Source organism: Chionomys nivalis, chromosome 10, assembly GCF_950005125.1.
Source record: "Chionomys nivalis chromosome 10, mChiNiv1.1, whole genome shotgun sequence".
Lineage (NCBI taxonomy): Eukaryota > Metazoa > Chordata > Mammalia > Rodentia > Cricetidae > Chionomys > Chionomys nivalis.
The window spans coordinates 66,580,184-66,592,722 of record NC_080095.1 but is presented as its reverse complement, the minus strand read 5'-3'; the positions used below and the strand labels follow the sequence as shown (position 1 = coordinate 66,592,722).

Below are 12,539 nucleotides of genomic sequence, written 5' to 3'. Positions count from 1 at the left end.
CATCTATTATACCAGAGTCTCAACAGCCTTTATAATCCTTTGACTGTATTTTATTGCTGTTGCCCTCAAAACCAATTACTACTTATTATAGACACAGCGCTGTCATTCTGAAAGTCTTCTGAACTATGGTGCCTGCATAATGATGTGATGTGGGAGTCATGGAAACCCTTTATTAAGATAATGGCCAAGAACATGACTTCAGTGGGGAGGGGGGTATATTGTGTGTTAGGGTTGAGGAAGTAGAGGTGAGAAAGTGGCAGAGAGAACAGGGAGGTAGGGTGTGTGCTTCTGTGTGTGTGTGAGAGAGAGAGAGGGGGGAGAGAGTTAGTAGCAATGCAGTCTTCCCTGGGGTGGGAAATGGTTGCTACCCTATCAACCCTTTGAAAGCTATTAGTTGATCTGTGAAGTCTTACAGTTTGATCCTCATGATATTTCTTTTATTGTTTTAATTAAACCATGTCTTCATGTTTTGCTTATTTTTATATTTGCTAGACAAAATATTAAAGCTATAGGTATTTATAGGTACCCTGTATAATATTCAACACATGTAGGCATTGTATAGCATTTAAATCAGGTTGAACACTTATCTCTTCAAAACTTCATCATTTCTTTGGGGTGGAAACCTTCACAATCCTCTCTTCTAGTTTTTTATTGCACAGCATTCTGTCGCAGTGTGTGCTAGCCACGCTGTGTGTGTGCAGCCTACCATTGTGATCTTTGTTTCCAGCCAGCTCTAACCTGGCCTATCCATCACCCTTTCCCTATTCATTTTCTCCTCTCCTACCATCCCCAGCCCTCATGAGGATTAATTTTTCCCTTAGTTTATTGACAAGCCTATTCATTAATATCAATTTCAGAATAATTGCTTAATCATCCACTTTGCTTTAGTTACATGGAAAAAATTCTAGTGTAAATATTAGGAATATTAATTAGATAATGAATGAATTCATTTATGATCATTTAGGTGACAAGGAAAATTACACATAACATCCATGTAAAACTACCTTCAAAATTGGCCTCCCCAATTATGGCCCAATTGTAAAATGAGTCACTGATCCCAAACTTGACCATAACAGGCATTATTGGAATGCACAGTTAAACAAAAAAATCTTTTATTAGTTAATATATACAATTTTAAAATTTGTGTATGAAAATTGTGATACTTTTTTTAAAATTTATAAACGGTCATACTGGAAGTCTGGCATTCCCAGTGGCCAGCTGAACTCGTGTTATCTTTTAGCTAGGGCTGTTGACTTCCAGGTCCACTGGTTCTCGTCTGTCTTCTTCACTCACTGGAAGTCCCTTCCTCAACTTTCAAGGGCCTGAAATCCCCTGTTCTTGTACCCTCCTTGGGCTCTCACTACACTAAGAAAATGGCTTAGCCCACCTCCTGGAGCAGTGTTGAGTTCAAGTACGTGAAGACAGCAACGCACTAAACTCCACCCACCACCCTGGCCCCTGCTCCACACATGTTGAAGAAAAACAGGGTGAAATCCATGGTATTGGTGGCACATCCCACTTAGCCAATGTAAGATGAATTATTTGTGCCATGTAAAAGGAGGCCTAAGATCCTCTGGTCTAAGATCTAAGCCTGGATCCTAGTTATACTATGTCAGATGGTAAAACATCTGTACCTGGCATAGCTTTCAATAAGGCAGTAGTTAAATATGATAGATTCTGATGGATGGTCAAGATGTTGGGAACTATGTGGCATCGTATGTTTCCGTATAAAGTTACCACCCGAATCATATTGCAGAGCAAAGTTTTGTTACTTAAATGACTTCAAATAATAGCGTTATTTTTGTTATATATATTCATTTTTATATGTTATATATTATAAGCATATATGCTAGCTGGAATATTAACCTAGAAAGTAGTGTGACGTTTCTTAAATTATGTGAATTTTCCATAAGATCTTTTGGGTGTATGGAGAGGATGAGTTTTTCCACTGTAAGCAATTCATGGCTGCTATAATGTGATCTCACTTGTTATTCTCCAGTTGGTATTTATGGAGAGGGGAATCATACTGCTGAATATTTTGAATATTCCTTTGAACTTCCTTCCTTGTTGCTCTTTTTATTTAATGGGAATCCATGATGTGGATTTAAACATTTAAAATGTCCCCATTCAGTAGTGCAGATACTCACCAATTATTTTATGAGTTCCGTGGTGCTGTAAATAAACCCAGTTAGCCATCACTGGGGTCTGAGCTTGCGCACACTGCTCCTCAGAAGCAAAGCAGTGAGCGTGCCTTGGAGGAGATGCTCACACACAGCTTCAGCTGTGCCAAATCCTGCCCTCAGCAACGTGAGCACACTTCAAACAGAAATGCACATGAATAGTTAAAGGAAAATTCTGGATCCAACCTGTTGCCTCTTCTGTGCAGCAATGTGTCTATAATGTCTATAAATTTTAATAAGCCAGACAGAGCTTATCTTTCGGCATAAAACCCAAGTTATCATGAGGTTTGGCTTTGGGTGGGGGCAGTGTATTCTCTGGCATCTCAGAATCGGTCCCTATGCTAATGCAGGCCAGTTTATACAAAATTATAGTATCCTCTCATCAAGTGGGCATCATATTCATTGTGTTGTCTTCTTCATGGGACTGGAAGCGTGAAAATCCTTGGAGAGGACCAGGAACACTGGAGCAGCATCGTTGTTGATCCTGCCAGAGTGACTTCTGTCCCTGTTTACCTTTGCTTTATAAAATGATGGTAGAAACAAAAATTACAAAGTCTTTGCCGTAGTGGTTAAAGATGCCCCTGGCAGCAGAAGTTGAATGAGAACTGATCTAGGAGCATGTGCCAGACGAGCTGAGTCTTAAATCGGTTATGGTTATAACATCATGCCTTGCTTGTAAGCCCTGTGTCTTAGAAACAGGCTGTGTATCCCAGTGCCTGGGCAGCTGGAGGAGGGAAATGCTGTCAGTCATACCTGGATTTGTGACAAGAGGGGGCCATCGACATTACTTGAAAGTCATCTAGCTGTTGCTCTTGAATTCTGAATTTGTTTTTGGTGTATTTTGGGTGGCAAGGTGATAGACTATAACGAACATAATCCCATATTCTAAATAAGCTCTTCCCTCCTCTTTGTTTTCAGTTTACAAGCACTGAGAAAGGAGAAATCCAGAGACGCTGCTCGCTCCCGCCGGGGGAAAGAAAATTTCGAGTTCTATGAATTGGCCAAGTTGTTGCCTCTCCCAGCAGCCATCACCAGCCAGCTCGACAAGGCATCCATCATCCGACTCACAATCAGCTATCTCAAAATGAGGGACTTTGCCAACCAAGGGGACCCTCCGTGGAACTTGAGGATGGAAGGCCCGCCCCCGAACACCTCAGTGAAAGGTAGGTTGTTGGCCACTGTGTTGTGTGCATTATGGTGGTCTGCTGCTGTGTCTGGAATGAAATGCTCATCAGCATCCTTTCTTCTTTTCCTGCATATCAAATCCTTTAAAGGGATACAAATGTGGAAATCTGAACTCTGCATGAGAAAGACACCATGTGAAGGTGAAATAAATCTCTTCTATTTCTATTTGATTTTCAAAAACTCTGTGTGCCTAAGCATTCTTTGACATGATATAAGATTGCGTAGGAGTTAGGATGAAATAATTTGCGTATGTGTTCTAATTTAAGTTATACAGATATATGGACCTTCTTGCCATTGACATGTAGGGATGATATTGGTTAATAGGTGGAGCTAATGTGCTTTGTGTTAAGCAAACAAAGATAGGAAAAGAGCAAGGCCTTACCAGAACAGGTAGGTGTTCTTGAATTAATGATTTAATTGACTCTGAAAATCAATCCATATATTAAATTTTCATGTTTCTCTATGGACACATTGATTTAAAGTTATGAATATAAACATATATTTGTTCTTCAAATCCTTGACATCGTTTCTCTTAAAATTATTTTTAAATGGTTGTCCTCTCTTTCCGATGCTTACATTTCAGGATTTTCTTATTTGTTCCTGAAACCCCTAAAACTTGATGGCATTTTAGCATTCAAATATGTATGAATTAATTGATGTATATGTGGTATTGAGCATTGGTTCTTTCTTTCTTTCTTTTTTTTTTTCTTTTTTTGGATTTTTCGAGACAGGGTTTCTCCGTAGCTTTTTTTGGTTCCTGTCCTGGAACTAGCTCTTGTAGATCAATCTGGCCTCGAACTCAGAGAGATCCGTTCTTCCTTTCTTTTTAAAGACAGGATTTCTCTATAACTTTGGAGCCTGTCCTGGAACTCTGTAAACCAGGCTGGCCATGAACTCACAGAGATCCGCCTGTTTCTGCTTCCCGAGTGCTGGGATTAAAGGCGTGTGCCACCACTGCCTGGCTGATTTTCTTTTCTTATGGACATGTCATTCATAGCTGATGACCTAAAATCTTGAGATTCCCGTGTTCTAACCTTGTATGTAGAACCTTTGCAAGCATGGAATAGAAATGGCCTATTTAGAGAGATACACATAATCTCTTCTGAGGGAGAAAGCTAAATTAAGTACTTTTCCTTGAGGTTTATTTTTATTATTTTAATTTTGTGTATGTATAGTGTCTGTGTGGGGCTGTGTGCACGTGAGTGTGGTGTCCTTGGAGGCTGGAGGCATTGGATCTCCCTGAGCTGGAGTTACAGGGGATTGTCAGTTGCCCTATGTGCTGGGAGCCAAGCCCCAGGTCCTTAACAGGCAAGTTCTCTCTAGCTCCATTTTCTTGGGGGTAGTAGGTCAGGAGGAGGCAGTCTCACTATGTAGCTCTGGCTTGTCTATAACTCACTGTGTAGACCAGGCTAGCTTCAGACTCATGGAGCTCTGCTTGCCTTTGCCTACCAAGTGCTGTGAGTAAAGGAAACTGCCTCCATGTCCATCCAAAATAATCCTCAGGTGGTTTTGGACTACCACCCACCTCTGGAAAAGTCCTTGTAGCCTTAGCTGTGTTTGGGAAGTTTTGGAAAGTATACTGGCAGGAGGATTCTGATAAAACCAAAGGATCAGAAGCTGTGACTGTCACTGCATGCTAAGAGTTGTGATCATATATGTGTGGACCACTTAATTCGAAAATCCATAATCATAAGCTATAAACTTAGAAGCTCGCTAGTACTCAGAGTACCAACATGATGCCCCATGAGAAAGCTTTGCTGTGTACCTGTATGAAATTACTAAAAATACTATATAAACTTATCTCAGTGTGGTATGCATAGGAATATAAGAAAAGCAAATGAATTTTGTATATAGACATGTCTCCTTTCTTTAAGATAGTTTATATATATGCAAGCATCTCAAAGTCTGAAATCTGTGACATTTCTAGCTGCCAGCATTACGGATAAGGGAGACAGACTCCACCTGGACTTAAAAACTGTGCTCTTGGGAGTAATTCTGAGTGTGTCAACCCCATGTCCAGGAATGATTTCTAATATAAAGTAATCTCCATGGTTTATTTGTGTCATTTTTTCTTATTATTTTGTTGTTGTTGTTTGTTTTTGTTCTTTTTTTTGGTTTTCTTTTGAAGTTGGATGGGCAGGAAGGTGGTGAGAACCTGACAGGGGCTTGGGGAAGGAAAAATATGATCAAGATATAAGAAAAAAAAGTAAAGAAGAAAAAGAATTGTGCTCTGGTTGTGAGAAGAAGGTTAGAGTTCAGATTCCTTCATGTTATTTTCTTCTAGAACAGGCTTGACATACTTTTTTTTTTTAAATAAAGGACCTTAGAGTAAATATTTTTGGTATTGGAATCCACTAAGTCCACGAGATCAGGACACAGACAACATGTAAAGGCATAGATGTGGCTTGTTCCAGTAAAACTGTGTTTACAAGCCACACAGCAGCCTCCACTCAGTGGGGTTCACCATTCACAGTTTGTAGACAGTGCCCGAGTCCATGCCGTTCAAAGTCTGAAGAGCGCACACCTAAGGCACATCTCATGGATAGGATGTCAACATGAAAAAGATGAAAGTACATTTCTGTTGGCTGTTCTGCCTTGGCAAATGTAGATATCAACTTGGTGATACACCATGGCATGTTCTAGATACCAAAATAGCTCTGCAATTTAAAAAAGATGTACATATAATTCTAGTACATTTATGTCAGATACACTGTTTGCTCCAGTTCAGGCATGGCTAGCTTCATGCTCCTTAGAATCATCTAAAAGGAACTGATAAGTTCAGTGAGTCAGAAAGCATACTATGTGAAAACACATTATTTAATTTTTGATATAAGTTGATGGACTGAACTTATTTTTATTTGTTTAGCCTAATTATAATTTGCTTCCATTTTGAAAGAGTTTAAATTGAAAAAAGCTCACTTGGTAGGGATGGCTGCCAATATAGTAAGAGAATGAGGGCTGTATTGTCTGTCCACTAAGTTCTGTGTGATGAGACAACATCTGTTCAGAACTGTGGTCTTTTCCAGATGTAAACCTTTGGATCATATAGACATGTTGACTTATTTTACTTGGATGAAAGAGGAGTTTACAGCGAACGGTTGGTTAGCAGATCTAAGAGCAGAACCCGTGTTCTTACCTTCCATATCATTGCTATGAATGATATTCATTTTGTGTCATCCATAACAAACATTCCAGGGAGGATTTTGTCAGGTTTAGACTATCACTACTAATGGATTTCTTTCACTGTTTTTGTTAAGAGATAACAGATATTCTTAGTTAATGATGATGTAAGAGCATGAAAATTGATACATGTATATGGAAGTTTTTGTCCCACCTGGTCCTGCAGCTGTTTAGTCCCAAATAAACACACAGAGGCTTATATTGATTGTAAACTGTTTGGTCTATTGCTCAGGCTTATTACTAACTAGCTCTTACAACTTAAATTGACACATAGTTCTTATCTATGTTTAGCTGCATGACTTGGTACCCTTTCTTAGTAAATCATTTTCATCTTGCTTCCTCTGTGTCTGACTGGCGACTGTGTCTTTCCTCTTCCCAGAATTCTCTTTGTGTGGTCACTCCATCTATACTTCCTGCCTGGATACTGGCCAAACAGTGTTTTATTAAACCAATAGAAGTGACAAATCTTTACAGTGTACAAGAGCATCATCCCCCAGCACATACATGTTCATTGCTAGAAAACCGGCAATAGGCTGGACTGAAGCTAGAAGCTCAGTGAGTCTACCCTATCTACTCGGGCTCGCAAGTGTTCCTAGGATGCAGGAGCCCTCTCTGTAAGTCTGCGATAGACTATGTGCACAGCTTACTGCTTTATTCTAGCTCTTTAGTGCAAAACTGCTACTCATTCTGATCAAACAGTCATGAAACAACAACATCAAAAGAAATTCATTTTAATTTATTAAGGTCTTCTATGTTGTGCCCTTGAAGAAGTTCGTATGGATAAACAAGCTTATATAAATAGCCTGCAGCATCCTGTGAAGTGTGGTTCATAATCCAACAATAAAACAGACAGACATTATACTTTGAGCCTCTCCAAATAGCTTCTTGAATAAACCTAAAGGCATTTTGAAATTTATATGAAAAGTACTCACACTGGGTAGGCAACAGTTTTTAATGTGGTGAGTTGATCATGCTAATAATTAAATTTCAAAGCCAAAATTTAAATTTGTCCCACACAACTCCGTCGAATTTTAATCATTTTAATTTGCTGCTTCCCGAAAGGTCTTTCACTCTGCCCTGCATTCATCACATCTTTTCTTAGCAGTCTACAAAGGTTGATGAGTTTGTTGTGTGGTGCCCATTGTATACAGATTATTACAAGGTACGCTTGCAGGGAGAACACTCAGGTGACAGTGTGGAATATGTCCTGAGTCAATTGCCTCATGGAAATGATATGTTAAGCAATTGGGATGCAACAGATAGTTTTTTTCTATTATTTTAGAAATATCTGTATTGTTAGAGTACAGATCAAATCTACAATGAGCATTATGCATTATTCACGAAATGACCAGGCGTTCTCAGCAGTGTTTCAGCTGAATAACTGATGATTGTAACCTTTAAAGAAATCTCATTGTGGTGACTGTTGGTAAATCACTTCCCCATTCATAGTAATCTCTATTTAGGGGCTATCTAGAAACCATTACATCTTTTATTAATCTTAAAAGCAATAGCTGCTGATTTGACATTTACTAAAACTAGATAAATTTTCTGTCTTTCTAATATCATGGACTTCAGTCAATTTTTGGAGTATGTCTCCTGCAACTCGATTAATGTGAGACAATTTGCCATTGTACACCTAAGTTCTATTTCAGTTTAAACATTACAGATTTTAAATGGTAATTTGCCTGTGTGTACGGCAGCCAGTGATGCTGAATATGTAAAATATACGACAGCCTTGGTTTCTGCAGAGGAGCAATGGAAAAACACACAGCACAACTGCTGATTAAAACTAAGGGAGACCCTGGGGGAAAGAGCTTTTCTATCTTTATAAAATTTGACTTCACTGAAAGCCTGAAGAGATGCTTCATCAGTGAGGAGCCCTTGCCCGCTCTTGCAGAGGACCCAGTTTGGTTCCCAGGACCCACATGGCAGCTACAACCATCTTTAACTCCAGTCCCAGGGGGTTGGGAAGGAGGCAACACCCTTTTGGCCTGCATGTAAGCCAGGCATGCTTGTGTTGTACAGACATGTATAAGATTAAAAATAATGTAAAAACTCCAATTCATTGTTTCAGGCATCTATTGGAAATGAAGCTGTGGCTGCTTCTGGGAGGAGAAAAGGGCAGGGCTCTGTTTAAACATGATGTGTCTGTCCTTATTCATTTGCCACACTCATGCATGAACCGGGGTGCTTAGCACCCTCATTTCCCGTAATCATGTAAGGTGTTGGGTGCAGGTTCGCCTCCTGATGGACATTAACTTTCTGCTATGATGGTCGTTCCCTTAAGTTGGGGAACATTTTATAAAATATATTTTGTTTGGGGGAGGAATGGGGCCTCTACAATGATCTGAATGATAGATCTTGGTGCAAACTGCTGGGAAGCCTTTCCAGGTCCTGCCCTGGTATTTTCCTGGGGGCTGGCATGCCTTTGCTTCTAGCGCATTCCCATTAGAAACCTTGCAAGATGAACACCGTTTTGTTACTCTACACTCAGTCTATAGCATGCCTTGTTTTCCTTTCAGATAGGCGAGGGGTTCAGGACCAAGGCTGAATTCCTGTTACATTTGAGTAGATGCTTCCTTAGAGCGAGACAAATAAGTTCACAACTGGAAACTTGGTGCTTACTTGGCTCTTGTCCTTGCCCTATTGTACTTGGGAGGTTGGGAGAGTCACTCTTGTCCCTAGTTCTGTCTGCCTCAATCCGAAGTCACTTGTAGCCCCAATGGAAACCTGTCCAGAGGCCTATCTGCTAGTACTTATTGCTCTTTGTTTGAGTATTGTGTGCTGGCTCTGAGTAGCTCATGGAAATACAATATTGTGTAATTGTTATTCTCTGGTACACATCTAGGAAGTCTTGTTAGTGGCATGACCCTGTCCTTTTTTATATTTATCTAAAGTTTCTGTTTCTGAGAGGACATTATTTTAGGGCTAATCTTTAATATGATTTCACAATTGGACAAACAGTGTATACATTGTCCTGTTGATCCAGGCCTATCTTCTCAAAATGGGAAGAGCAGGCTTTCAGACAACTGGGGCCTTTATGATGGCAGGATATGTCCCTGAAGTTCTTTTGGATTTCACACTATCATGAAACATTTTCATATGTCTACATGTGTGGGCTGTGATGTGTGGAATTATGGCATAATCTAGCATAAAAATATTATGTGGTATTGCTAAGTTTTTTGTTTGCCACAAAGAAACATGGCTAAGACACAGAAACATGATAAAGCCACAGAAATTACCAGATTGCTCTACCCCATTGAGTTAGTTCTTGTCCCCTATTTTGTCTTCTGGACTTGGCTATCTTTTTTGCCAAAAGGAAAATTCGATATTTGGAGATGCTCTTCTAGAAATATGAATACAAGAATCATCTCATTTTTCTTCTCGCCATATCCAATGCTGCAAGCCATGCATGGTGTTTTATGTATTTCACCGTTAGACCAAATGCCCTCTTTCTGGAACACACATACAACACGTGAGCATGCGCTCATGCACACACACACAGCTACCTTTCTCTCATCCAGGACAAGTGCCATGGCTCGCATCCCTATAACAAAAGACAAGCTAACAAAAGAACATTAGAACATACTCATTTAACCAAATTTTATGTGACGTTGGAAGCTGTCAGTAAAGAAGACCTGACATACAGGAGATAATGTTCTCTCACGCCCAGGCTCCATGAAGACGGGACAACACTCATGAATGCAGCAAGATGGAAGCATCTGTAATAGGAAGAGGGACATGCCTTACCTTTTAGATTCCTGTGAATTCTCCTCGGCCCATCTGTTGAGCAAAGGGCACAGAGAAAGACACCTGCCACTAAGAGTCTTTTGGGTCAGAGAGGGACCTACGGTCAGAGAGAACACGTGGTTTCCCAGACTCTGCTAGTCTTCTTTGTACCAGTGTTCTGTGCTCCCTGCGCCTGGGGGGTATGGTGTGCTCCGGTTCAGTGTTTGAAACCCAGATCGGATGTCCCACGATGGTGCAAAATTGTCTTCTTCTTGGGACATCAGCTGTTTCTGTGAGGCACACTTACATTCTTCTGTTGCTTTGCTCTCAGCCCCTTTACCTGCCTGTGGGTTGGGGCATGAGCTCATTGGCAGCATGGAAGTTTGCACCTGGAAGGGTGGTGAATATTGTTAATGAATTGAACGGTGAAGATTTCTGTTTCCGGATTGAAGTAACAGCAGAGTAACACTATGCTTGGGCGGGGGCAGGTCATAAAACTGCAAGAAGAAGGAAGCATAGACAAACTGGAGGGGCGATGATGAGGATAGTGTGAAATCAAAGGAAAAATGGAGGGGTGTGGAGCAGGCCTGAGAGGCAGAGGTCCCGTCCCATAGGCTCACTCTCAGATGTAGAGGGCAGAGTTGAAATGCCAGCCTGTGAGTACAGCCTGTGACTGAAGTCTGGTCGGCAGATTGCTGCCTGCCTTGTCTCATAATTCCTTTCCGTGCTCCACCATGGAGGGTTCACATTTCCTAGAGAAAGAAAAGGAAATCAGGAAATAATGACATGACAGCTTTTCACAAAACTCAACAAGCCATGGGACCTGTGCTGTAAAACCTTCGAGAGGAGAGCTCAGGTTTCTGCTCTTTGTTTTTGGTCAGTGATCCTGGCCTGGATGATTACTTACTTTCTAATCCTGAGCCCAAGTTCTATAGAAACGATTTAGCAATTAGTAGCTAGAATTAGATTCTTGTGAGATGGCTCAGGTTTCTCAAAGCAGACTATTAATAGTATCACAACCCGTGTGCTTTCACTGTCTATACGCTGCTAATATTTCTGTCTTTCGTTTTTCCCTTATTCCCCTCAACATGTTGTGACTCCATTAGGTTTTGGACTCAAGAAAATAGACCATCACACATGCACAGACACACTTGCATGCTTTTGTACATGCTGCATGCAGGCACATGCACACGTGCACACAAATGTGCACACACATGCACACACACATTTTCTCACTGAAATCTTCTACTTCCGTTGTAACCACTGAGACTTGACTATGTGTAGTCATTACCAATAAGAGCCAGAAAACAAAGCACAGAATCTTGTGACAATGTTGACACTGGCGGACTGGGACTCTGGAACTTCTTCCTATACTTGGTATTTGCTGTTATGTTCTTTAAGGCACACACTTGTATTCCTTACCACACCCAACTTACTCTGAAAAAAATCTCCCGGTTCCTGCTAATGTAATGTGTCAGTCATGGCACCCTGTGGCACTATATTATGCTGTTTGGCATCTGCCTATTTGGGGCTTTCACGTTTGCGTGCTCTGATCTTCAGGACTGGAAGTCTTTGATATGCTTTTGTTAGCCCTATAACCTCTTGCAAAGCATAATATATAGTTCCAGCACTCTGCGGATAACAATATTTCATGAGCGCAGCAAAGAGTCACCTCTGACTGCTTTAGATGATTGAAATTGTCCTGTGGTTTTAATTTCCCGAAACTGCTTCCTGGATACTGTGCATAAGTCCTAGGTGTGCCTTAATAAACACGTGGTGACCTCTACCTGTGAAAACGAATGTGGCTTTGAATACTGATTGGCTGCAGCTTTTTGACATCCACTCTGAGTCTGTTTTATGTCCGTAAATGCCAGAAGCTGCACCGGAAAGGAAGGCAGAGAGAATCTTTGGTTGAAAGCCATACTTCTATCCCCTTGTTGTTTTGATAAAGTAAAGAAAAAAGAAAAGAAAATGTATAGAGAAAGTCAATGACAAAAGGAAGTGATTCGTGATCAGCTGCCGGTAGCTCTTTGTGTACAGGTGGGACCCCGTCAAGTTTCCACCCTCTATGGTGTTAGCATGTCTATCGATGTCATTATTAGTCTTATTTGGGCAGCCATATTGTTGTGGTGACATGTAAGTTGTCATTTCTAGGAGATGCAGTCTCACAGTAGACTTCCAGGACCTCTGGCTCCTAATTCCCCGCCCCCAACACACAATTTTCTCTCTGTCTTAGCTACAGAAGTTGCGTTATAGATAAATCTA

General features: G+C 40.7%; 1 protein-coding gene across 11 annotated transcripts in view; it reads left to right on the top strand.

The window, feature by feature from the left end:
- The window catches only part of Npas3 (neuronal PAS domain protein 3), an 819,740-nt gene that overhangs the window by 245,749 nt on the left and 561,452 nt on the right, over positions 1-12,539 (top strand). For 9 of the 11 annotated variants that reach the window (XM_057783322.1, XM_057783323.1, XM_057783321.1 and 6 more), the window contains one exon: positions 3,099-3,343. In XM_057783322.1, the coding sequence (XP_057639305.1) occupies positions 3,099-3,343 (245 nt within the window). Of the gene's footprint in view, positions 1-3,098; positions 3,344-3,454; positions 3,506-12,539 lie in introns of all 11 variants that reach the window. The other 2 variants (XM_057783326.1, XM_057783327.1) reach the window with 1 other exon arrangement.